This window comes from Rhincodon typus, chromosome 28, assembly GCF_021869965.1.
Source record: "Rhincodon typus isolate 14 chromosome 28, sRhiTyp1.1, whole genome shotgun sequence".
In the NCBI taxonomy this organism is placed as follows: Eukaryota; Metazoa; Chordata; class Chondrichthyes; order Orectolobiformes; family Rhincodontidae; genus Rhincodon; species Rhincodon typus.
The window spans coordinates 79,499-103,658 of NC_063359.1; the positions used below are offsets into that span (position 1 = coordinate 79,499).

Genomic DNA, 24,160 nt, shown 5'->3' on the forward strand with positions numbered 1-24,160 from the left:
AATGTGCTCTGTTAGCCTGGATCCTTTTGACAGGTAATTTTTTTAACTCAGTGATGACTCCAGGAATAGTGATTCTCAATTTCCAGTGCACTACCCCAGTGAGGTGTGACATCATTAAATTTGAAATTCCAAATTATACTCATAAGGTTCTAAGTTTCTAAACAAACAAGGGAATGTTTGCAGTTAAATTTAACAAAACAGTTAATACCATCACAAAAAATACAAAAAGCTAGATACTTTCACAAGGTCAACAGAGCCCCTGTAATTTCTTCTACTGTCTCCCATAGTAGTTTGGGATATCAGTCATCGGACCTTTCAAACCTGACAAAACCTCCTTGTTTCTTATATCAATCTGCTCAAGTACTTCACACCTCACTTCCTCAAATTCTATACTTGCATCCTCTGACAGATATGAAGTGCTCATTTAGCACTCTAACAATGTCCTCCAGCTTCATACACAGATTGCACACTTGGTCACTAATAGGTCTTGCTCTCTTCCTATTATTCTCTTCCCCCAATAAACCTGTAAAATATTCTGGAATCCTGCCTATTCTTGCCCGCAAGTGCTTTTTCATGCCAATTCAGTTGAATCTGCCTTGGAGAATAGATTGCTGTACAAAAAGTCAGCATTGACGGTCCCCCTTCTGCACTTTTAAACAAAACATTAATCAAGTTAATTAGCCATTGTTGAGGAGCTGAAACAAAAACAAATCAAATGGTCAATGGAAACTTACAAGACCAGAAATGGAACTGTTTCTAATCTCCATCCAAGATGATAACACATCCCAGCCCAATGGTCTCTAAAGGCCTGTATCCTGACAGTGGACATGACATGCTTTCTCTTAATGGACCTCTGAGCACAGACATAACCAATGAAGAGGGACAGACAGTCAGCTATTACAACTCTCTCCATAGCTTATGGCCTAAACCTGATGATGGCTCCAATGTCCAGTTCCAGGAGTAGGCCCACAAAGGTTTTCCATTCTGTTCATTCCCCTCCAACTGGGTGTATGTAGACAAGGAGCATGTAGCTCAAGTGCATCCAAACATTTAAATGCGGCACTTTCAAGAAACAGAACAGAGAAACATATACACCAGGGCATGTCTATGTGGCGGTAAAAGGTTACGAAATGGAGAGGAAAACACAGTTTTGAAGGACAGAGGGGACTTCCCCTGAGATGGCTCAAATTATGGGGCACCTCATCCTGTGAGAATGTCCAGAGTTGGGGCCAGTGTCAAGTTCTAGATTTTGAAAGGATCAGTTCATCAGGAAGGCCACCATACACCTGCAACACCTCGATTTTCTGCACAGTTTCAGGGCCAAGTCCCACAACCATGATGCTCTGGATGGCTTGGGCCAAGTACTAGATGTGACTGATGTCCTCCTAGCCAACTGCACCGGCATTATCCAGCCAGTTCCTCTGCCAACCAACCCACTCTTGAATTTGGTCAGCCCAACACCCCAATCTCCCCCTGTGACCAACACATCCTGGACTCTGGTCAGCACAGAGTGCGTAGCCCTCTACTCCTCAATCCAACATGACCCCAAATCTGGTCAGCTGAGTCTCCCAAGCTCTCTCCTCCACCATCTATCATCCCAAGCCCCCTCCTCTGCTCAAAACAACCTCAAGTCTTGTCAACACAGCATCCTAAGGCCTTTCCCCCACTAGTCAGCAGAAATCCCACTGACAGAGGAATCCATTCCTGAACAGTGGCTCCCAGACGACAGGTTCCATTCTTTCAGGGAGAGAGATTTCCTTTTAGGGAGTAAACATTGATCAGCTTCGTTTAGAAGTTAGGCAAAAAGAAGATCATTACACTAAGCTGGGAAGGAGGGTGAATTATACGGAGGATGCAGAAATGCTTCAGTGTGATTTGGTCAAGCTGAATGAGTGGACAAATATATGTCGAATGAAGTATAATGTGGATAAATGTAAGGGTAGCAAAAACGGAAAGACTGGTTATTACCTGAATGGTGATAAATTGGGAAAGGGGGAGATGTAAATAGATCTAGGTGTCCTTACACACCATCACTGAAAGGAAGCATGCAGGTGCAGCAAGTGAAGAGGCAAATGGTATATTGATCTTCATAGCGAGAGGATTCAAGTGCAGGAGCATGGGTGAATTGCTACAGCTGTATATGGTCTTTGTGAGACAACACCTGAGGTATTGTGTGCAGTTTTAAGTCTCCTTAGCTGAGGAAGAATGTTCTTGATATGGAGAGAGTGTAATAACATTTTACCAGGCTGATTCCTGGGATGGCAGGACTGACGTGTGAAGACAGACCGAATCGAGTAATATATATACTGGAGTTCAGAAGAATGAGGGGGGAATCTCATAAAAATCTACAAAATTTTAACAATACTAGACAGGATATACACAGGAGGGATGTTCCCAATGACCAGGGGAGTCCAAAAAAAAGGTCATACTTTATGACACTGAGATGAGAAATAATGTTTTCAGCCAGAGAGTGGTGAGCCTGTGGAATTCTCTGCCATAAAAAATGACTGAGGCCAAAACATTGTGTGCTTTTGAAAAGGAGTTAGATATAGTTCTTAAGGTTAAAACAATCAAGAGAAGGTGGGAATAGGATCATGTGTTGAAAGATCGGGCTGAATAGCCTACTCTTGCTTCTATTTTCTGTGTTTCTATGGCTTATCCGTTCCATAGAGAGCAGCTCGTAATTGAGACCACACACTTGATGGAAGAAATATATCATCAGGTTTCCCTTTTATGCTGCAATAAATCTATACACAGAGGTCATAGCTGATCTCTAAAGCTGCTCCATCTACTCGTCTTGATTCCAAAATTCATGATGTCAAAACCTAACAAACAACCATCAATTTCCATTGAGACTTTGACATTTCCATTTGACCAGTTTGCCCCGTAGCCTCCACCCCAAATCACTCAATGTTCTTGAGATAGATTTCCAGTATTTTCTCTCAACTCCGTGTGTAGAAATGCAACTTTGAACCTGAACAGCCAAGCTCAAATTTTAATTGGACTCCATCAGCAAAGGAAATCATTGTTCTTTTGTTCAGTCTCCCCTTCCCTCAACAATATCATGAACCTTCCCTTTCAATCTCTTTTCCTTTCTTACCCTATCACTTCCACTATCAATGTGGGTGGCATGGTGGTTCAGTGGTCAGCACTGCTGCCTCATAGCACCAAGGAGCCAGGTTTGATTCCAGCCTTGGGTGACTGTCTGTGTGAAGTTTGAATGAAATGTTCTCCCGGTGTCTGTGTGGGATACTGCAGGATGCTCTGATTTCCTCCCACAGTCCAAATATGTGCAGGTTAGGTGTTTTGGCCATGCTAAATTGCCCTGTAGTTTCCAGGCTTGTGCAGGCTAGGTGGGTTAGCCATGGTGAATGCAGGGTTATGGTGATAAAGTGGGGTCTGGGTGTGTGTGGGATGCTCTTCAGAGGGTCAATGCAAACTGAATGAGCTGAATGGCCTCTTTCCACACTGTAGGGATTCTATTATATTACTTCCTAAACCTAGTGCATCTCTAACATTTCACTATTCTGATGAAGAAGATCCTCTGAACTACCTGAGGCCTCCTACCCTCCCTCGACCTCTTCATCTCCAACTGCCATCGAGACACCAATCGCCTCAACCTCTCCACCCCCTCACCCACTCCAACCTCTCCCCCACAGAACGTGCAGCCCTCTGCTCCCTCTGCTCCAACCCCAACCTCAGCATAAAACCCATGGACAAGGGTGGCGCAGTTGTAGTATGTCACACTGACCTCTACATTGCTGAGGCCAGGCGCCAGCTCTCTGATACCTCCTCCCACCACCCCCTTGATCGTGACCCCACCCCCAGGCCACCAAAACATCATCTCCCAGACCGTCCACAACCTCATCACTTCAGGTGACCTCCCACCCACAGCCTCCAACCTCATTATTAACCCAACCCCGCACTGCCCGTTTCTATCTCCTTCCCAAAATCCACAAACCTGACTGCCCTGGTCAACCCATTGTCTCCGCCTGCTCCTGCCCCACCAAACTTTTCTCCACTTATTGCAACTCCATTTTCTCCCCCCTGGTCCAGGAACTCCCCACCTATGTCCGTGACACCACCCATGCCCTCCACCTCCTCCAAAACTTCCGATTCCCTGGTCCCCAACACCTCATCTTCACTATGGACGTCCAGTCCCTATATACTTGCATTCCCCATGCAGATGGCCTAAAGGCCCTCGGCTTCTTCCTGTCCCACAGGCCCGACCAGTCCCGCTCCACTGACACCCTCATCAGCTTAGCTGAACTCGTCCTCACCCTTAACAACTTCTCCTTCAATTCCTCCTACTTCCTACTGACAAAGGGGGTGGCCATGGGTACCCGCATGGGCCCAAGCTATGCCTGCCTCTTTGTAAGATACATGGAACAATCCCTCTTCCGAAGCTACACTGGCCCTATCCCCCACCTCTTCCTCCATTATATCGATGACTGTATCGGCGCCGCCTCGTGCTCCCACGAGGAGTTTGAACAGTTCATCCACTTCACTAACACCTTCCACCCCAACCTTAAGTTCACCTGGACCATCTCCGATACATCTCTCTCCTTCCTGGACCTCTGTATTTCCATCTCTGGCAATCACCTGGAAACCAATATCCATTTCAAGCCTACCAACTCCCACAGCTACCTAGAATACACCTCCTCTCGCCAACCTTCCTGCAAAATTGCCATCCCCTATTCCCAATTCCTTCACCTCCACTGCATCTGCTCCCGAGATGAGGCATTCTACTCCCAGACGTCCCAGATGTCCTCATTTTTCAAGGACCGCAACTTCCCCTCTACAGTGGTCGTAAACTCCATCGACCGCATCTCTCACATTTCCTGCACCTCATCCCTCACACCCCCTCCCCGCAATAACAACAAAAACAGAATCCCCCTCGTCCTCACATACCATCCCACCAACCTCTGGATCCAACGCATCATCCTCCGGCACTTCCGCCACCTGCAATCTGACACTACTACCACATTTTTCCTTCCCCACCCTTCCAGAGGGACTACACGCTCCATGACTCCCTTGTCCGCTCCACACTCCCCACCAGTCCCACTACCCCTGGCACTTTTCCCTGCAACTGCAGGAAGTGCTACACCTCCCTCCTCACCCCCATCCCAGGCCCCGAGAAGACCTTCCACATCAAACAGATGTTCACCTGCACATCTGCTAATATGGTATACTGTATTTGCTGTTCCCAATGTGGCCTCCTCTACATCGGGGAAACCAAGCGGAGGCTTGGAGACCATCTTGTGGAGCACCTACACTCAGTTACCACAAACGACTGCACCTCCCAGTCGCGAACCACTTCAACTCCCCCTCCCATTCCTTGGACGACATGTCCATCCTGGGCCTCCTCCAGTGCCACAATAATGCCACCCGAAGGTTGCAGGAACAGCACCTCATATTTCGTTTGGGAACGCTGCAGCCCAATGGTATCAATGTGGACTTCACAAGTTTCAAAATCTCCCCGCCCCCAACCGTATCCCAAAACCAGCCCAGCTCGTCCCCCCCTCCCTCCTCGGTCTGTCCGTCTTCCCTCGACTGACTAACCCCCACCCTAACTCCCCACCTATACTCACCTTTATTGGCTCCATCCCCGCCTCCTTGACCTGTCCGTCTCCTCTCCACCTATCTTCTCCTTTATCCATCTTCCATTCGCCTCCCCATCTCTCTCTATTTATTTCAAAATTCCCTTCCCCTCCGCCATTTCTGAAGAAGTGTCCAGACCTGAAACGTCAGCTTTCCTGCTCCTCTGATGCTGCTTGGCCTGCTGTGTTCATCCAGCTCTACACCTTGTTATCTCACCTGAAATAGTAACTCTGTTTCCCTATCTACTGCTACTGCCTAACCTTCCAGCAACTGCACTATTTTGATTTTGTAATAGTTCTTATCTACCAATTATATCCATTAGTCACTTTAAACACATCAATTAAATAACACTTTTAATTGCTATTCAAACTTAGTCAATCCAACCGGCCCCTGTAATTTAGTAATTCTGGACTAGGAATCATTCTGTGAACTGGGGCTGCTCCCCATCCAACAGCCAAAAATCCTTCCTGGGGTGTGTTGCCCTGAACACATTTACTGTAGATGGGGTCTCACCAAAGCTCTTTACAACTTCCAGCCCTTTGTGTGATAACACTCTGGACCTCACAGATAACATTCCTATAGCTTCACTATTTTTTGTCCACTTGGTTTTAGTGCTAGGACACTAACACATCTCTACAGATCCACAGATTCTAGCTCCTCATTTATTAAAGAATTTCACTGAAGATATCCAGGATTACACCTCCAGTCTGAAGGCAACCATTTGTGCTTTCTATCCTTTGGTATTTCTGAAGTTTTGTATTTTGTGTTACTTGCTAGAATCTAGTATTTGCTTTATTGAAGCTATTTATAAATCAATAATTTCACTTATTGCTGCTTGCAATTCAGAATAAGAATAAAAAGTCGATTTTGTGGCAAATTAACGTTGTTTCCAATATCTGATTATGTGCCTCTTGCTCAGAATTTAATCTCATAGAATTGGATTTTTAGTCCCTTTAATATTCTGTTTTTTTATTTCTATGTTTGCAGTTCTTTTAAAAATGAAGGGACTTAAGAATCAACGGACGGTGAAAAGCCTGTTGATCACTGTGCTGATGTCTGTGACCATTGTCCTGATTGTGAATCTAGCAGGGACCAAGTATCTCCATATAAATCCTGGAAAGAAGGTCAGTTCAGCAGAGACTTCCAGCAATTTGTACAATTCCACTAATGTTTTGCATCTGCAGACAGTTAGTAATTGACAAAACATCTGGTCCATATGTAATATTTCACCCCCATGCCTCTCCATCCATCACCATATACCAACAATGGAATTGGACCTAGTCGGGGATGATATGTGGAAAGTGACCATGGAGCTTGAACAAAGGACTGGGGTTGGAACAGAATTTGATGGGACGGGAATTTGTTCTGAAGCATTGGATTAGTATTTCTCAATCTGAAATTTAGATTAATGTTTTGATTTTCAATTGGAATTTTAAAACCTGATAAATGAAATTGTAAACCAGACAATGGCTCATCAAAGACAAAGTCAGTCAATCAGCTGAAAGTGATGTCTGAATAGATGGTAGTTATTATGAGCAAAGTGGCGCTCTTGTGGTGCAGTGGTAGTATCCCTACCTGTGAAACAGGAGGCCCATGTTCAAGTCCCACCTGCTCCAGAGGTGTGTCACAACATCTCTGAATAGGTTTATTAGCAAAATAGGTTAGTTATTATGAGCATAGTGCCAAATGCACTTATAACATGGGTTACATTCTAACAGGTTTCTAACAGTAAACACTGGCTAGGGTCTTTCAAAGAATTAGAAGATTCAACTCAACATTGTTCCACATTACTTGTTGGGTCTTCTGAGTTGGGCTTTCCCTGAAATGCAAAGTGCAGACAATGGAGGGCTCTGTCACACTGGAGTGGAATCGTGGGGAAGATAGGATTGCTGACAATTTATGATACTAGCTGCCATCTGGCAAGTTTAAAAGTCCAGAATGAGTGAGTGAATGGGTAAGGTGTAAGAATGGGTAGGTAGGATGGTAGGTGATTTATTAGGGTCAGTGGGTAGTCTGATTTGGTAGCAAGGGACGCAATTACTAGCCTTGCCCATGAAAGATACTTTTAAGATTAATAGTTTAGCAACGCACAAATATTTATTTAATAGTGATCGTTATATAATCAAGTTCAATTTCCATTGAAAACAGAAAAACAAGAAAAAGATATGAAAGGATGAATCTTATTTTTTTTTTGGCTAAGTTCAAATTTTATCAAAATTTTCAGAGATTTTCTCATTGTATCTTACTAAATTCATCTGATTAACTGCCAGCCTTGTCCCTATCGTGTTCTTCAGGTCTGATTGCAGACCTATCTTACCATATGCCATTTCTAGAACAACTCAGCAAAAATCTGTCAAAAGCACCCTTTGTGGACTGGTCATCTCTAAAAGCCCATTACTTACCCAGACTTTCCAAAGCCAGCTGCTAGATTGAGGATGTTTGCAGAAGTGGTCAGAGAAGGGGGTTCACAGATGTGCAGGTTAGGTGGATTGGCCATGCTAAATTGCCCGTAGTGTTCAGGGATGTGTAGATTAGGTGGGTTATAGGGGGATGGGTCTGGGTTGGATGCTCCAAGGGTAGGTGTGGACTTGTTGGGCCAAAGGGCCTGTTTCCACACTGTAGGGATTCTAAAAAAAAGGAAAATGGCACCACAATTCTCTGACATTTCTCTGCAAAGAAAAGGAGTCCTCTTCCCAGACTACCAGCAGTGAAGGTCACACTGTCAGACTCTGGCAAGCTGGTCCAAGGTCACCTCCCAGGTCAGTGCCATCTCCATGCGGCAGAGGATCGGCCAGCATTGTTATATGAAGGTTATAATGAGCAGAGGGGCCTACGCTATTATGACCTTCAGTGCTCCATACATTTCTCTTTGCTTTCTCATACTCACCATATCTCTACTACTTCGACACTCACCTTCCTCTCTCTGCGCTGCCTGATCACTCCCTTGGAACACCTCGCCATCTCTAACCCACCTTCACCAGCACTAATAGCTGTGCTACTAGATTTCACCTCACTCAATTCCTCCCCATTCTCTTATTACAGAAAAAAAGTAACCCATAACAGGGAACTGAGAGCCAAGAAGAAACATCCCAAGCCACTCGCACTCAGACAACTGCTAGAGACCAGGCATCTGCCCAGCTCCAGGCAGAAGAGGACCCTATTACATTGGCAAATATCCACATGCATAGTGAAGAACAGGAACAGCAGACAGGTATCTTTGAGGCAATGGCCTCATCGCTTGGAGGCTGCAGGAGTGCAGTCATATGAGTGTCTGGCAGCCTCAACTGAAAAGGTTGGTGATTGCTATGGAGAGCCACATCCATTTCTCATAGAATCCCTACAGTGTGGAAACAGGCCCTTCAGCTCAACAAGTCTACACTGGCCTACCAAACAGCACCTCACCCCGCCCCCCAATAACCCTGCATTTCCCATGGCTAACACACCTAATCTACACAGCCCTAAACACTGGGCAATTTAGCATGGCCAATCCACCTAGTCTGCACATCTTTGGACTGTGGGAGGAAACCGGAACACCCAGCAGAAAGACATGCAGACACAGGGAGAATGTACAAACTCCACACAGACAGTTGCCCAAGGGTGGAATCGAGCCCAGGTTCCTGGCGCTGTGAAGCAGCAGTACCAACCACTGAGCCACCGTACTCTCAGGGTCTAATAGAGAGGCATATTTTCCTGCACTCCATTGCTTCATCCATTGGCACAGGGGGATGCTGGACCTGATGTTCATTCCAGGTGTACTTTTCTCACAAAGAGACAGGGTAGTACCAGGAAGCACCCAGCTGGACTAGAAATCACATGAAACCCTCTCGTGGTCCAGTAATATCATCATCAGGCTATTAATCCAGGTACCCAGGTAATGTTCTGGGGACCCCGATTTAAATTCTGCTACGACAGATAGCAGAATTTGAATTCAATTTAAAAAAATGGACTCAAGAATGCAATAACTATAGTCAATTGTCAGAAAAACCCATCTGGCTCACTCACATACTTTAGGAAAGGAAATTGCCTTCCTCACTGGTCTGGCTTACATGTGACTCCAGACTCATCACATTGTGGTTGACTCTTAACTGCCATCTGTGAAATTAGGGATGGACAATAAATGCTGCCCTAGACAGTAACAACTACACCTCAAGTGGTGTCTAGTTTCACCCCTCCAGAACCCTCCAACTCTTAGAGCTCATGCTGAAGAGGTCAACTTGCATCTAAAAGAAGAGACTTGACCGAAATAGGCTCCGCTATGGAGCAGACTCCTTTCAACCCATCTGCAGAACCAGGCGGTACAGCAAGACATGGTGGGAGGCAACTGAACATAAAAATTTATTGAGGACATGTTGGTGGTACAGGTGACAGTGCACTATATATTATTTTTTCATTTTTCACTGCTTTCACCTTGTGGTTTGTCTCTCTGTGTAGCTCCAAATGTTATTTTTCCAGCATGTGGCATAACTTTATGGCCTTACATGATGTTCTAAAGATGAAGGTCTGTGATGAGAGCCTGCTGGATCGTCTGAAAGCAATAGGGACAAGACATATTGAGTCATAGTGTTAGAGTTATGCAATGGTTGCTTCTGTACCTCTGACAATATCCTGATCCTTGTACGGCCTCTGTGTTCAAAAGTGAGTGAATTGATCAGTGACATCTAAGGCAGTAAGGTACAAAATAAATACGGGGTCAATGCAATAGGATTGCCAAGGGTTTAGGGATCCCACAAGTGTTGTGTCCTGTACAATGGGTCTTTGTGAGATATTTCTTTTCCTTTAAAAACCCTAACATCAGGGCGTACTGCACATCCTCTCTTAGAGGTCAAGTCACTTACTGCACCCGCTTTGACTACAGTCACAGACTTTTCATCCTAACATAGAGATCCGATTTCCTGCACAATGGAAGGTGACAGCGAGCTGTCCTCAGCCATTGGTTTGTACCCTCTGCCGGAACATGTCTGTGAATACCCAAACATCCAAATCCCTTTCCTGGCAGCCATTCCCATAAACACCATTAATTTTGTACCTCCTTAGATCCACACCTAATCCATGTACACAAACCTGCACCTTCCACCTTTCCATAGCAGTTTTTGACACATGAGACGACCATGCCAAAGATGATATGACATTATCCCCTCTCGAAGCAAAGGTACTGCTGACCATGGATAAATGGCATTATTGCATGACCCCCTTCCCATTCATGCTTTACCACATAGCCCCCTTGCAGCTACTATTGCCCTCTTCTCAACTGTAATTCTCCATTCCCCACAGACTATAGCCCCCAATCCTGAAGAATAATTTGCTGAGTATCCTACCACAGTGTCTTCCCCTTTTAGTCTTCCCATCACCACACCCCCTGCCCACTCCCACAACCTCCTTTCCTCTTGATTTCTTCTTTTGGATCCTACAGATTCACACAACCACCCAAGTAATCAAACCTCTGATGAGAAATGCCCGTTATGGGCCAGATCAGACTCCTTCAAAATATGTTAAGAAAGTAGCCTAGACCCTAAGGTTTTTTTTACTTTAAAGGTAAATGTGAGGTACCCTGTTCCAAATGCAATACAATTAGCCAAACTACTCAACATTAAGCAAAACCCAATTTATTCAAACATTATAGTTAAAATACAATAAAGAAAGAAGAACTTGGAATAACTTAACTCTTTTGGAAAACTTAACAGAATAATAGGTACAGTAACTATCACTAATTCACTGTTCCAATATAATAACATCCCATAAACACACCCTTTGGCAAAAGGGCAAATTCAGAACACAGATTGTCTCACATGCAACTTTCACATAGGCAGGTAACCCCCAGCTTTTGGCTGTAACTGAAAGAGGGACAAAAAAAAGCTTCCACCTTTTCAAGACCCCAACAGCAACTGCAGAAAGCTAACTAAAAGTCCTGGACTGTGAGAGTTTGACCACAGCCACTCAGGTTGCTTTTATTGTCCCAACTTTTTAAAAAAACCTAAGGCCTCACTGGTTGTTTATCTTCTTATAGACTGCTCGGTACCTGTCCCCCAATCTTTCTCTAAAAGAAACCAGGACAAAACATACCTCTTAAAGGAACACCTCTGACTGGTGGCTTTATATCTCCTTGACCATATTAGCCCCAATCTGCCCACCTATCCTCTCCCCAGACTGGCCGCTGTGAAGCCACAGAGCTGATCTAACCCACTCCCTGGACTCAGGGACACAGACCCCCTGACCATCCTGACTATGACTTATTCCCATATCAGACACTCTGACTGATGGGTGCTTCCATTGACTTAAGTAAGGATAGCTTATCTAAGGCTTTGATACTTAAATGTTTGCTGCATATGCACTGTGTTTGCCATAGGTATGAAATTGTGTTGTACAGCACACTGTACAAGATGTACGTCCCTTTGACAAAATACTGCTGGCCAGCAAGGCAAGCTGTCTAGTTGTGTGACTGTGCTAATTGGTACGACAAGGCATGAATTCGGTAACCATGCAGGTAGGCAACAAGTGAGTGAGCACTAACAGAGTAAACCAGCAGCCCCGAGATACAGCATGCTCCAATCCATCAGCTGGGTGCCTATCTGTGAGTATAAAGGAACCCCGCTGCAATCATTGATTGTTAAATGGGAGTTCTTCAGAGCAAGAAGCAGGCTGAATTCGCCAGGTTTCCAGTCTGATTTTTATGTCAAATTTTCTCGACCTCTAGCTTGTTTGGCAGATTTGGTAAGATAGGAGGCTGAATATTACTGAGGCAAATAGGGCTGTTAACAAGGTGCTTAACAAACAATAGTCCCCCAAATTGGCAACTTGCCATTTTCTCGTAAGAAGCTCACTGTGCCACTTATTGTTCCCAATGTTGCAATCAGCCTCACCTGACCTCTCATCTGATTCTGCCACAAATCTCACCAAAGCCCAAACTGCTCAGACCCCTATAATATTCTCCCCTACGATTCTAGGCTTAGGTAAGATTAACTCAACAAGAGTAGACAGAATCTGTTTTAGTCATGAGAGCAAATTTATACATAGGTAAAACAACAGATCAGCTGGGAGTGTTCAGAAGGAACTTAGTTTGTACCCCTCATGTGAAAGACATCTACCTGCTAAAGAAATCAGTCATGGATGACTTGAAATAAAAGAAAATATAAAACTGAAGTTAACAAAACCACAAAGAAACCACAAGGTTTGGCAGGGGGATGGCAACTGCAGCTACAGATCAGAGGATGGGGTAGCTGGTGTACAGGCAGAAACAGCAAGCAGAGAATCTGTGAGGAAGGATAAGCAGTTGATAGGGCAAAGTGGCAGTCACTGCGATGGGTTGAGGTACATCTACTTCACTGCAAGAAGTGTCAGGAATAAGGGTGACGACCTTAGAGTATGGATCAGTACTTGGAACTATGATGTTGTGGACATTACGGGGACTTAGATAACACAGGGGCAGGAATGATTTTTGGATGTTCTGGGGAATAGATGTTTCAAAAGAAATAGGGAGGGAGGTAAAAGAGGTGGGAGAGTGGCATTGTTAATGGTATCACAACTGCAGAAAGGGAGATCATGGAGGAGGGTTTGTCTACTGAGTCAGTATGGGTGGAAGTCAGAAACAGGAAAGGAGCAGTCACTTTATTAGGAGTTTTCTACAGACTCCCCAGTAGCAACAGAGATACTGAGAAACAGATTGGGAGACAGATTTTAGAATGTTGCAGAAGTAATAGGGTTGTTGTCATGGGTGACTTCAACTTACCTAATATAGACTGGAACTCCTAAGTGAAAATAGTTTGGAAGGGACAGATTTTGTCAGGCGTGTCCAAGAAGGATTTCTGACTCAATATGTAGATAAGCTGACTAGAGGGGAGGCCATATTGAATTTGGTATTTGGCAATGAACCAGGCCTGATGTCAGATCTCTCGGTGGGAGAGCATTTCAGTGATAGTGATCATAACTCCCTGGCCCTTACTATAGTCATGGAGAGGGATAGGAGCAGACGGTATGGGAAAGTATTTAATTGGGGGAGGGGGAATTACAATGCTATTAGGCAGGAACTGTGGAACATAAATTGGGAACAGATGTCTCAGGGAAATGCAGAACAGAAATGTGGAGGTTGTTTAGAGAGGGGTTGCTACAGGTACTGGATAGGTTTGTCCCACTGAGGCAAGGAAAGGATGGTAAGGTGAAGAAAGCTTGGATGACAAGACATGTGGAACACCTAGTCAAGAGGAAGAAGGAAGCTCACTTAAGGTTGAGGAAGCAAGGATCAGACAGGGCTCTAGAGGTCTACAAGGTAGCCAGGAAGGAACTGAAGAATGGACTTAGGAGAGCTAGAAGGGGGTATGATAAAACCTTGGTGGGTAGGATCAAGGAAAACCCCAAGGCTTTCTATACTTATGTGAGGAGCAAGAGGATGACCAGAGTGAGGGTAGGGCCAATCAGGGATAGTGGAGGGAACTTGTGCGTGGAGTCAGAGGAGGTAAGGGAGGTCCTTAATGGATACTTTGCTTCAGTATTCACCAGTGAGAGACACCTTGACATTTGTGAGGACAGCATGAAACAGGCAGATATGCTCGAACAGGTTGATGTTAGGAAGGAGGATGTGCTAGAAATTTTGAAAAACATGAGGATAGGTAAGTCCCCTGGGCCAGACGGGATATACCCAAAGTTCCTACAGGAAGCGAGGGAACAGATTGCTGCCCCTTTGGCAATGATCTTTGCATCTTCACTGTCCACTGGAGTAGTACCAGATGATTGGAGGGTGGCAAATGTCATTCCCTTGTTCACGAAAGGGAATAGGGATAATCCTGGGAATTACAGACCGGTTAGTCTTCTGTGGTGGGCAAATTATTGGAGAGGATTCTGAGAGATAGTATTTATGATTATTTGGAAAAGTGGTATGGATGGGCTTTAGCAAGGCATTTGATAAGGTTCCACATGGTAGGCTCATTCAGAAAGTAAGGGGGCATGGGATTCAGGAAAATATGTCTGTCTGGATACAAAATGGGCTGTCCAATAGAAGACAGAGGGTGGTAGTAGATGGAAAGTATTCAGCCTGGAGATCTGTGACCAGTGGTGTTCTGCAGGGATCTGTTCTGGGACCTCTGCTCTTTGTGATCTTTATAAATGACTTGGATAAGGAAGTGGAAGGGCGGGTTAGTAAGTTTGCCGATGACATGAAGGTTGGTGGAGTTGTGGATGGCTGTTGTAGGTTGCAACGGGAGATTGACAGGATGCAGTGCTGGGCAAAGAAGTGGCAGATGGAACTCAACCCAGAAAAGGGTGAAGTGATTCATTTTGGAAGGTCAAATTTGAATGCTAAATACAGGGTTAATGGCAGGATTCTCAGCAGTGTGGAGGAGCAGAGGGATCTTGGGGTTCATGTCCATAGATCCCTCAAAGTTGCTGTCCAAGTTGATAGGGTTGTAAAGAAGGCATATGGTGTGTTGGCTTTCATTGACAGGGGAATTGAGTTTAAGAGCCGTGAGGTTATACTGCAGCTCTATAAAACTCTGGTTAGACAACACTTGGAATATTGTGTTCAGTTCTGGTGGCCTCATTTTAGGAAAGATGTGGAAGCTTTAGAGAGGGTTCAGAGGAGATTTACCAGGATGCTGCCTGGACTGGAGGGTAGGTCTCATGTGGAAAGGTTGAGGGAGCTAGGTCTTCTTTCATTGGAACAAAGAAGGATGAGAGGTGACTTGATAGAGGTGTACAAGATAATGAGAGGCATAGATAGAGTGGTTAGTCAGAGACTTTTTCCCAGGGCGGAAATGACTATGACGGGGGGGGCATAATTTTAAGGTTATTGGAGGAAGGTATAGGGGAGATGTCAGAGGTAGGTTCTTTACACTGAGAGAGGTGGGCGTGTGGAACGTGCTGCTGGCAGTGGTAGTGGAGTCAGATACTTTAGAGACTTTTAAGTGACTCTTGGATAGGCACATGGATGATAATAAAATGTAGCGTATGCAGGGTAGTTTGATCTTAGTAGGATAACAGGTCGGCACAACATTGTGGGCCGATGGGCCTGTATGAAACAGAACAGATCCTGATTAAGAATAGAAGGTGCAAGGACGAGTTTAAGACCAGCATCTCTGGTCTGAAAGGAGGTACTTTCAGGATAGATATTAATTAATATTTTGCCTTGCAAAATGGAGTCAGAGTTTGGAACATTCTTTCACAAATGACAATTGATGTAATATCAATTATTCAATGTAAAAACTACAATTGATCAGGTTTTGTTGGTTAAAAAGTATTAAAAGATGTGGGTAAAAGATGAGTATTTGAAGTCAGGTCACAGAATATACAGATCTCACTGAATGATGCAGATTAGATTCAAATGGTGTAATAACTCTCCTATTTCGAAGACTAGGTACAGCCTGTTCCAGGTTCTCATTCTCAGTGACCACCCCTCACTGTCCTCAATCTTCACTATCTTCACTTCATGCACATTAATGTCTTCAAATTTCATTATTCTCGCTCCACATTCACCTCACTGTACTCACCAACCACACTTCTCTCATTCCTCACTCTTCCCGCCCTCAGTCCTCACTTAGTATGAACTGATAATAGATTAGAAGGTTAAACACATGCCTAAAAGTGTGGTTCAATTTGTACCATTGCCAGAGAAAGCAGGATCTGTTTCTGTTGTGATAGAATAGAGTAGAATAGAATTTTAATGTCACATATACATTTATACGAAAAATACAGTGAAAAGGAATGAAAAAAGGCAAAGATAATAAAAAGTAAAATTAAGTTAAAGTTCATCACAGTTCAATTAACAGCTCAGGGATAGCTGATTAAAGAACAATGAAAAACCCTGAAGACACAGCCGGAACAAGACCGCCATTCCAGAATGAGAATGCTACGCCAGGCCACTGGAAAACTGGGCCAACGGAATCTTCCTCTGAAGAAGACTGCTACGCTGGGATGAGACCGCCTGCCGGTGTACTGGAATATCTGGAAGCCAATGGTGAAGAAGATCCCCCACAAGGGGACAAAACCTCCACGCTGGGACAAGACCACCACATCTTCACCTTCAGGCACCCAAGCCTAGCTGTGGACCTGAAGCCTCAGCTCATCTGCAAGTCTGGGGCTAGGGGAGGCAGCCTAGTACCTGGTCCTCACTCACCGGGAGACCCAGGCTGGGGTGGGTTACTACCATTGTTGCCAGAGGCCTCCTCCTTCACCCGCCATGCTCAAGTTTTCAAAGAAATAGAAAATAGAAAATAGAAAAAGAAAATAGAGGGGACAAAAGAGTAAAAGTTAAAAGAAGAGAAAAATGAGAAAGAAAGCCAACGAGAATGGTCAAGCCCCAGGCTCTTCCCCCTACCCCACCGCCACCTCGTGATGGGCTGCACACAAACTTGCTGAACCCAGTGTAGCAGGAGATTACAGAGGTAGAAATTTTGCAAAAAATGAGAACTTTACAATCCAGATATTATTTAACCAGGAGCTACTGTAGGTCAGCAAGTACAGGCTGATGGGTAGACTGATTGGGTGTGAGTTAGAACAAGTCCAACAGTTTTGGATGACTTCACAGAGGATGGAATGTGAGAAACCAACCAGGAGGGCAGTGGAATTATCACATCTAGAAGTAACAAATTCATGAATGAGAGTTTCAGCACTCAATGAAATAAGACTAGTGTGAAATGGGCAATGTTACTGCAGTGGAAATAGCTGATTTTAGTGATAGGGTGAATACATGGTCAAAATTTCACTTAAATACTAACACTTAAGCTGGAGAGTGTTCAGAAAAGATTTACCAGGATATTGCTGGGAATGGAAGGTTTGAGTTATAAGGAGATAGGCTAGGATTTTTTTTCACTGAAGCGCAGAAGTTTGAGAGGTATTCTTCTAGAGGTTTATTAAATACTGAGAGGTATAAATAAGGTGAATGGCAGATATCTTTTCCCTAGGGTGGGGAGTTTCAAGTACGTACAGGTGGGATTAATTTAGTTTGGGGTTATGGTCAGCATGAACTGGTTGGACCGAAGGGTCTGTTTCCAGGCTGTATGACTCTATGGCTGTATGGCTATATCACTGTACCAAGGATGCAAAGAACCTGATTCAGCCACAAAACTGTTACCAAGAAGAGGGATTGACTTGATTGTTGAGTTTTTGTCGAGGAACACAGATAATAGCTTCAGTCTTCCTAATGTTTAGTTGGGGGAAATTTCTACTCATCCAGAATTGGAAGTCAAACAATCTGACAGTATCGGGTAGATGAAACTGAAGTAACAGCACATGCAACCGATGTGTGCATTTGGATGATATTGTCAGGGGGAAGTATACAGCTGAAAATTGAATAAGGCTGAGGATTGATCCTTAGTTATCACCAGAGGTAACAATGCAGGAGAAATCCTTTACAGGTGATTCTCTGCCTAACATGAAATAGATAAGAATGGAATTAAGTGAGACCAGTCTTACCGAGCTGGATGACAGTGGAGGAATGTTGCAGTAAACATGTACAAGACTGCAGAATATGTTGAGAAGAATGGTGAAGGAACACTTACCTTTGCCAGTCACACAGGATGGAATCTGTGACTTTTATAAGAAATGTTTTGGTGCTGTGGCAGGCACAGAAAAATCTGATCAAGTGGATTCATTCATGGAGCTTTAGCAAAGATGTGTATGGAGTTCAGAGGTGACAACAGTCAAGGTTTTTGGAGACAAAAGGAATAGTTGAAAATGGGAACAGATATTTTGTAAAACTATAGAAAGAGGAATAGGCCATTATGCCTAATAAGCCTGTAAAACATTTAATATAATCATGGCTGACTGAATTATTTTTAGTACCCTTTTACACACATTATCCTCATAACCCTTTACATCATTGCTAATCAGAAATCCCTCAACGTCTACTTAAAATAAACTCAAGGACTGAGCTTCCACAGCCCTCTGAGTAGGGAATTCCAAAGATTCACAACTTTTTGGGTAAAAAGAGATCTGCTCATCTGAGTCCTAAAAGGCATTTTCCTTATTTTTAAATATTTCCCACACCCAACTTCGGTTCTAGACTCTCCAACCAGGGAAAGCATATTAATGGCATCTTCCCTATCTTTCCTTTTCAGTATTTTGTAGTTGTCAATGAGATCACTGCTCATTCTTCAAATCTCGAGAGAATACAGGCTTCATTTGTCCAATTTCTCTTCATAATACATTCCCACCATGCTGGGAACCAGTCTGGTGAACATTTATAACACTCCCTGTAAGGCAAAAATATCTTTCCAAGATAAAGAGACCAAAACTGCACACAGTACTCCAGATCTGGGCTAAACAAACTCCCATAAAATGGAAGCAACTCTCGCTATTCCTATAGTCAAGTCCAATTGCAATAAAGTTACTATTCCATGGACCTGTCTAAAAGCTTGCTGCACCCACATGCTAGACTTCAGTAACATTTTGATGGAGAAATCCAGGCCTCTTTGTACGCCTACACTTTCCAATGTCTCACCATTTGTGAAATATTCTGCGTACCAGTTTCCCCTATAAAAGTGGATGACCTCATATTTTCTACATTAAATCCCATCTCCCATGGTCTCACCCATACGGGAAGTCTGTTCAAATCCTCCTGAAGATGTTTTACATCTTCCGCAAACACAAGTTCCTGTTTAGCTGTATATCATTCAGATTTGGAAACATTACATTTGGTCTCCAAGTCCAAATCATTGATATATTGTGAAAAACTGGGGCCCAAGTGTTGATCCTTGCAGCACTTCACTAGTCACAATCTTCCAACTTGAAAATGACCCATTGACTAACAGACAGAAACAGAGTAATAATAATCCTTAATCTATGTCAGTACATAACCTCTTATCCCACGGGTTTTATTTTGCTAGCCAACCTCCTGTGTGGAACTTTATCAAATACCTTCTGAAGATCTAAATATTATCTGTGTCCGTTGACTCCCCTTTTATCAATTTTGACAGTGATGTCCTCAAAAAAATCTCCAAGTTAGCCAAAGACAATTTTCCATTCTCAATTCTATGCTGTCCATAATAAATCAGATAACTTTTATCCAAATGTCCATTTATCAAATCCTTTATAATAGATTCTAGCATTTTCCCTACTACTAATGCAAGACTCACAAACTTATAGTGCCTGTTTCTCTTTTCCCTTTCTTCCTTTAAATAGTGAGGTGATAGTTAGTAGATGAGTTAGAATCATTCCTGAAATAATGGAATTTTGGAAGATGATTACTAATGATTCGATAATCTCTATAGCGACCTTCTTCAATACTCTGAGGATCACTGGGATCACCGGAACATATAAACTATCAGTCCCATTAATTTCTCCAGTACAATCTTCTTACTAATACTAATTTCCTTCAAATCCCTATTCTCCCTAGGTCACTTGAATGTCTAATTCTGGGAGATTCTTGTACCTTTCTGAATGAAAATAGACAAAATAATTATTTCTCTATTCTCCGTTATACATTCGCCTGACTATACCTGTAATGAACCCACATTAGCCAAACATTTCATTTTTACATAGATGTACAACTGGGGAGGCAATTTATTTTTCTTTATTCATTAACGGAATGAGGATGTCGCTGGCTAGGCAGCATTAATTGTCCATTCCTAATTGCCCAGAGGGCAGTTCAGAATCAACCATATTGCTGTGGGTCTGGAGTCACACGTAGACCAGACCAGGTAAGGATGGCAGTTTCCTTCCCGAAAGGACATTAGTGAACCAGGTGGGTTTTTCTGATAATCGACAATGGATTCATGGTCATCATTAGATTCTTAATTCCAGATGTTTTATTGAATTCAAATTCCACCATCTGCCATGGCAGCATTGAAACTCAGGTACCCAGAATGTTATCCGGGTGTCTGGATTAACAGTCCAGCGATAATACCACTAGGCCATTGCCTCCCCTTATCACCAAGGCATGGTGATATTATTATTAATCTAGAGACCCAGTTAATGTTCTTGGTTCATGTGTTCAAATCCTACCCATGGCAGATGGTGGAATTTGAATTCAAGAAACATCTGTAATTAAGAGTCTAATGATGACCTTAAAACCAATGTTGATTGTTGGGAGAAATCACATTTGGTTCACTTGTAGGGAAGGAAAATGTTGTCCTTACCTGGTTCGGCCTATAGCAATACAGTTGACTCTTAACTGCACTCCAGGCAATTAAGAATGGGCAATAAATGCTGCTCTAGCCAGTAATGTCCACATGCTGTGGATGAATTAAAAACAAAATGATTTAACAGTCCCATTTTTATGTTTTTCATCAGATTACATTCATATTCTATTCTTCTTGTCTGTCCTTCGTCAAAGTTGAATATCGTTAAATATTAAGTTCTCAGTCACAAAATTACAGAAGTGTTACGGTGCAGGGGAGACCATTTGGCCTATCATGCTTGCACTAGCTCCTTAAATGAGCACCATTACCTAGTTCCAATCTTCTGTTTTTCCCCCAGTCATGGTCATGCAGCCATGATTCTGTAATGGAGATTAAATCACACCTCGGTATTGCTAATTTTGCTTTTGGATCATCTAGCAGGTTGTGAATGCTGCATACATTCAGACAAAGTGCCTTTAACATTTTTTTTGACATCATTCTGCATTCAAACTATACTCAATGCTCAGCTTTGTTTCTCGTGTCCTCTACTTTATCTAACAGCTCTCCTGTTACCAACTTTACAGCCTTGCAATATGGGTTATTCTTAGATTCCCACCATCACCCCCACACCCCAACAAGCTATTCAAACAAACTCTAACACCGCTAGGAAATCTTACTGTGAGGATATCAATGCTGTCATAACCTGTCAAGCTTGTAGAAGTGCCAAGTGCGCCCAGTGCCTCTGAAATTTGACACACTCCTTCTGTGCCAATGTCCAGTCAAATGTTCAATCAATGAATCCTCATGTTCTAATTCTCACAAGCAGGTGACACTGTGAGTAATCCTGAGATTATTGCTCATGAGGTGTTGCTTTTTAATTATTTTGTTAGCTCTCTGAATTCTGCTTTCAGAACCTCATCCCTTTTCGTACCTATGTCATCAGGAATAAATGTGGAAAATGACTTCTGGCTGATGTCTATCCCCCAGAAGGATGTCCTGCAGCTGCTCCATGACAGCCAGGCACCAAGGAGGCGACACACCATCCCGGAGTCACGCTTCATGCCATGCGACCACCTGTCTGATCCCCTTACCATGGAATCACCTATCACTATTGTCCTTCTATTCTTCTTCCCCATCTCTTCTGCATCCCTCATGGGGCTGAGATGCCTTTGGAACTTGTTCTCTGGTTACACTCTTCTGAGGAACCATCATTTTAACAAATTAACTAAATAGAATACCAATTGGCAAGCAAGATATATACAGAGGACTCCTGCACTACTTGCCTGGTTTTCTTAGACAGCCTGGTAGAAACCCATTCCCTCTCTGCCTGTACATTTCTAATCTGTGATGTGACCTCCTCCCTAAGTGTGCTATCCACCAAGTTTCCTGCTTCATGGATACACAACAGTGACTTAGCTGCTGCTCAATTTCCAAGACTTGGAACTCAAGTTTTTGCAGCCATTGAAACTTCCTGCAGACACAGGATGTGTCCACAACTTTCGACATAGAATGTACACTTGTATACTGTAGGATGGACACTTCACTTGGCTCAGCTCATTTGCCATTTGTTACCAGAGATAAGAAGAATATTTTTTCTCAGAAGGTCACGAGTCTTTAGAGTCTATTTCTGAATAGGTGGTGGAAGTTTTGAATATTTTTAATGCAGAAGCAGACTTATAAGCAAGGGAGTGAAAAGTTATCAGGATGGATAGGAATTTAGAGTAATCAAATCGGCCAAGATCTTATTGAGTAGCAAAGCAGACTTGAAGGGGAAGAGTGGTCTACTCCTGCTCTTTGTATTGAGGCCAGTGAGAATTGTCGTATCTCTTAGTGGCTAGTTGGTGTTCGCTTATTGTGGATCTTCTGGCTGAGAGGCAGGAACATAACTCATTGATCAACAAGTCCTCCTTGTTTAACAAGAAATCACTGATATTTAATGATCTTTATTTTTACTCCTTCAGTTCGGGATTGTGCTGGATGCTGGATCGACATATACTTCGATTTATCTTTACCACTGGCCTGTGATCAAAAACAACGGCACTGGGATCATCAGTCAGCTGTATAAGTGTGACGTGGATGGTAATGTCCCTTTCTGTGAAAAATCAGTTGTCCCTTTTAAGACTTTTACCCTCTTTCACCTTAGTCATTCCTGTGGTACAGTCCTGATATACCATCTTAAATCCAAGGTACACAGACATCAATGAAAATACTGGATAACCAATGCAACTGGCTGGTCCATGCTGATGCTCCTGTCTATAACTGCTCATTATTCCGGAATCAAACTGGAATGTAAAGATAAAGGTTTATTTTTCCAGTGTAAACCCCATCCCCTCCCCCCTTGCCTCCAACAACAAATGTGAGCAGCTAGTGAAATTTCTTTGCCACCTAGACTGAGTCATACTAATCAACCCTGCCTCCTAGCAGACTGGCTCACACATACTTCCACAAATGCTGCCCCTGTTCACATCCTGAACTTGTACCTTTCTTGAGTTCCTCTCTTTTCTCCTGTTATGACTGTCTAATCTCACACAGTCAACAGGGCCCTGTTTCTTTGATCCTATTTCCATGAAACTGATCACCCAACTCCCCCTCCTGGTCTCCATATTAGCTGATCTTGTTAATGGCTCTCTTTGGGTACAGTTCCACCATGCCTCAAGTCAGTATGGCCAACATCTAATATTGAACAAAGAGAAGTTTATTCCAAGTAAATATTGGAGAGATGGAAAATGTTGAGTGATCAAGGTCTCACTCTGTGGTTATTGACGACAAAACCAACCGTGGATTTGTGTCACTTGCTTGGGGGAGGCACGATCACATTGTGTGTTTGTCAGGTACATACCAGCCAATTTTGGCAATTCCTCAGGACTTAGGACACCAAGGGTGGAAATCAGATGTCAGCAGTTCTCCAATATTGAAAGCAGCAACCAAGAGTTATACCTGCTGCTGCTAAAGTTCCAGGACTTCATCAGAAATTCCTGTTGGATCCCTGGACACAAGCAAGTGAATACAGAATGGGGGTCACAGGGATATGGTTACTGGTTGGCAGGCTGGTCAGAGGCAAAGGCAGAGGAGTAGCTTTCAAGGGGAAACATTTCTTCCTACCTACCATATCCATGCCACTCAAAATTTTATAATCTCAATTATGTCCCCTCTCAATCACCTCTGCTCTCAAGAAACCAACCCCAGTCTATCCAATCTCTCTTCATAACTGAAACTCGGCAGCCCAGGCAACAATCTAGTAAATCTCCTCTGCACCCTCACCATTGCTATCAATTCCCCTATAATGTAAATTCCTAAACGGCACGCAACACTCTAAATTGGCATAACCAACATTTCATGTAGATCCACTAAGACCTCCTTGCTCTTAAACTCTAAAGGCAGATGTACTATATGCCATCTTAACCATTTTATCCACCTGTCCTGATACCTTAAGGACCAGTGTACTTACACACCAAAGTCTGATCCTCTGTCTTTCCCAGCATCCTACTGTTTATCATATATTCCCTTGTCTTGTTTAT

The 24,160-nt window shown here is 43.4% G+C and overlaps 1 protein-coding gene across 1 annotated transcript in view; it reads left to right on the forward strand.

The window, feature by feature from the left end:
- The window catches only part of LOC109913361 (ectonucleoside triphosphate diphosphohydrolase 8-like), a 123,789-nt gene that overhangs the window by 23,802 nt on the left and 75,827 nt on the right, over positions 1 to 24,160 (forward strand). Inside the window, exons 2-3 of the mRNA XM_048613807.1 lie at positions 6,589 to 6,725; positions 22,604 to 22,721. Of these exons, the coding sequence (XP_048469764.1) occupies positions 6,600 to 6,725; positions 22,604 to 22,721 (244 nt within the window). The 5' untranslated portion in view covers positions 6,589 to 6,599. The remainder of the gene's footprint in view (positions 1 to 6,588; positions 6,726 to 22,603; positions 22,722 to 24,160) is intronic.